The 3,809-nt window shown below is 39.6% G+C and overlaps 1 protein-coding gene across 1 annotated transcript in view; it reads left to right on the top strand.

Moving 5' to 3' along the window:
- The window catches only part of LOC135209301 (uncharacterized), a 7,589-nt gene extending 4,720 nt beyond the window's left edge, over nt 1–2,869 (top strand). Inside the window, exon 2 of the mRNA XM_064242007.1 lies at nt 2,309–2,869. Coding sequence (XP_064098077.1) covers nt 2,309–2,869 — 561 coding nt within the window. The remainder of the gene's footprint in view (nt 1–2,308) is intronic.
- The last annotated feature ends 940 nt before the right edge of the window (nt 2,870–3,809 follow it).

Genomic DNA, 3,809 nt, shown 5'->3' with positions numbered 1-3,809 from the left:
AATATGATAGCAATAATCAGCACACAATCACGTATGGAACAGAAATAGATTTCTGACTCACCCCAGGACCGAACCCCGCTATTTCGAGTGAGAGTCCAGGGCATTAGCTATTCGGACACAAAGTTCACAAAGGGTACTGGAACCTACCGGGCTTCGGTTCTTTGTGTGTCAGAAATTTATTTTTGTAAACATTGAAGGGAATGACTCGTATGAAGACCTCGAACATAGTAATTCTAATTTGACGTCGATGACTTAAAGAAATTAATCACGGCTGTGGTGTTGAGAGAATGTATGTCGAGGCAGTGTCACTCAAGAGGAAATTTTCAGTAAACGGGAGGGGAGTTGGGGGCGTTCTCTTTCGCTATAAAAGCTCTCTTGCGCTTCCCTCCAGCATCAAGTTTCCCTCCGGACGTTCCTCTGTGAACATCATCATGGTAAGGCAAAGAGAACGCTCCCATGTAGGCTACACATTCTACACCCTCCTCGAATTTTGCCTATATTTCTGTGTATCGGCTCAAGATGACTTTATGAGAAAGATTAACTTTGGCTTGTCAATATTCAGGAAGACTTTGCAGCAAAGAGAACGATTTCACATGAACAGACTAGCTCCAGTCGATTCCAGTGACATCCATATTTCTAGATAACATTAGAGCAAACTTAGATCCCCCATTTATCACTGGAACCTCTTTCTTTGCCAATATTGCTGCATAACCGTTTTAGAATTCTTTACAGCCTTATTAGAACGCAGCCTTCCGCTCCAGAAAAAGAGTTAAAATTTCCATATAAACAACCACCTCAGACGTTGTTAGCATTCCTGGAAAGCTGTCTCAAGATGTCTTAAACACAGGAAGAACATGAGATGTAAATAGTCAGGTAAAGAAAACAAGCGTAAAGAAAAGGGGCGTTCGTTTCGTCTCAGCCGATCAAGACTAAATAATCCCTTTTATGCAAAGATCGTTCAGAATTATGTCACTTACTGCCTATATTATTATAGTAAAGTTTGACTAACATTCGGGGCAAACATTCTGACGCAAGATTGCTCAAATGAAACGAAAATATTTCCTCTCCTTTTTACCGTAATTTCTCCATTAAGGAATTAGGATCAAATCTTATAACCATGGAGCTGTTAAATTTCTAAAACTGTCATACCACTCTGCCACGCTTCTTAGCCACAACGCGGCTTCGCTTGCGAATCTTTGGAGACCTGTGATTTTGCCAAAAACTTATAGGAGTTTCCTCTTTTGTGCCGAAGTAACTCGAGCTGTCAACAAATCCTCCTTTGGGACCATATAGATCGACATACTGTGATAAATCATTGTCTGTATCAGCTAGCCATTTCAAAGTCTTAGCTAGAGGTTCTTATATCAGTACCCTACTCTTACAACGCCCAAATTACCAACACTATTCAAATAACAAATTAATGTGCAAATTGTATGCCAATAACAATATGACTTGCAACAGACTTGAAGTGAATATACTGCTTAACACAACAGTAGATAAAACCACACTTCAGTTCAAATTTGATCATTTTAATTTCGATGGCATCATTCCATATAAGGCTATGTAAAACTTGATAGCCATTTGAATCATGACAAAGTCATTTAAATCTTGATAGCATCATTATGGCAAAGTCATTTAAATCTTGATAGCATTATTTAAAACTCGATCATTTCATTTAAATCTTGATAAGTTTATCTAGATCTTAAAAACCTCCTCTTATCTTCTACAGCGTCATATCAATCATGATGCTATCAGGACATTTCTAATAAATCCCTGACAAGAGATTTAGCCATTAAGAAGCGTGTAGATCACAGTGTTCATAGAAGTTGAGAAATGGTTCTACTTTTTGTAAAAGTGTTTTTTTTTTTATATTTTAACTGTATATTTTGTACTTCTTGGTAATGTTTAACATTAACATTTTTAGTTATTTTACTCCTTTACCAACTTTGAATTTTGTGATTCTCTGTAATCTGTAATGAATATCTTTCATCTTTAAAGCTCTAGACTGAACTGCTGACTTTTCGATTAAGATGTAATGTGTTTGATGAACATTTTAAATTTGATCAATAGTAATCAATAGTTTCATATTTTATGAACATTTTGCTTCACAAGTATTACAAGTCTGTTGACAGTAGAGCATTCAAAATAAACCTGGCGTATTTGGAGTTCACTGATACTCCAAACTGATATGACAGACACATTTAATACACATTATTGTTTACGAATGATATGTATACATTAGTGGTAGCTTGAACCTTTCATTCATTCATTGACACCAATATCAATAATGTGCCAATGACCTTCGCAGAGGGTAGTGGTCTTGCTGCTGGGCACTGCCCTTGCTGTGGCGTATGTGAGTGCCAACCCTGACCGCAGGTCGGGAGGAGGTGGAGGAGGTGGATATGGCGGAGGTGGAGGAGGAGGAGGAGGCGGCGGAGGCCACAGCGGTGGAGGAGGAAGTCGATATGGGGGTGGTGGAGGAGGAGGAGGAGGCGGAGGCCACGGCGGTGGAGGAGGAAGTCGATATGGGGGTGGTGGAGGAGGAGGAGGACACAGTGGCGGTGGAGGTGGCGGAGGAGGAAGAGGATATGGATCTTCAGGCGGTGGTAGTGGAGGGCACGGAGGTGGTGGCAGTGGAGGAGGAGGAGGAGGAGGCAGATACGGATCTTCAGGTGGTGGCGGAGGAGGACATGGAGGAGGAGGAAGTGGAGGACGGGGTTATGGATCATCTGGCAGAGGAGGAGGAGGAGGAGGAAGAGGTGGATACGGATCCTCAGGAGGTGGCGGGGGAGGACACAGAGGTGGTGGAAGCGGAGGAGGGGGATACAGGTCCTCTGGTGGCGGAGGCTCTGGAGGCTATGGAAAATAAGAGGCGAGGCCTTCAGGAGCCAGTTCTAGGACTCATTCCAGGATCCTCTCTGGTCCTTCTCTCCTGCTGCGTCGCCTTCGCTTCTTGATCTCAGCCTCTGAGGAAAGCGACGAAACTCTCTCATGGCTCCAGACTTCAGTGGAAGCCGTCTTCAGCCTCCTGGTTGCTGATGACTTCCATTTGCAATACATTCCTCTTACAAGGATGGAGACAATGAACTTCTATTAACAAAAATAATAATAGTATTTGAATTTCTCTTCGTTTGGTCTATTTTTTGGGGAAGTAATTGAACCATTTTTCTTGGTCTTTAATTTTCTGTCTTCAACTTATAAGTATCAATAAATAGAAAAGGACTTTATTTTTTATTATCCCTTTTGCTTTACTGGTGATTATTATTTTGAAAATCAGGTACAATTCTACTTTGACATAGTTTAACTGAAAGTAAAGCAAATTCAGTATATTATGATAATTTTGTCTTACAATTCGTCAATACAAAAAAATCTTGTGTGATACACCGCCACACATACATACGGCAAACACATATACACGCTCACACATACGTATATGTATACACATGTACACAACATATATATAAACATACACACACACACACACATATATATATAGATATAGATATATATATATATAGAGATATATAGATATAGATATATATATATATATATATATATATATATATATATATATATATATCTATATCATATATATATATCTATATATATATATCTATATCTTTATATATAAGACGTCTTCGAGAGGACTGATACATACTGGTTGAAATTTACAGGATAAAGGAACATACTGTTGGAAACCGAACATTCAAACCTGGTACGTGGGCAAAAGAGGAAGGATTAGTAACTTTCTAACGTCTAAGGTCAGTAGGCCTAATCTGTTTACAAGACTGTTGATATTTACAGGTGGG

Source organism: Macrobrachium nipponense, chromosome 37 (assembly GCF_015104395.2).
Source record: "Macrobrachium nipponense isolate FS-2020 chromosome 37, ASM1510439v2, whole genome shotgun sequence".
Classification (NCBI taxonomy): domain Eukaryota; kingdom Metazoa; phylum Arthropoda; class Malacostraca; order Decapoda; family Palaemonidae; genus Macrobrachium; species Macrobrachium nipponense.
This window is presented reverse-complemented; position numbering and strand designations above follow the sequence as displayed.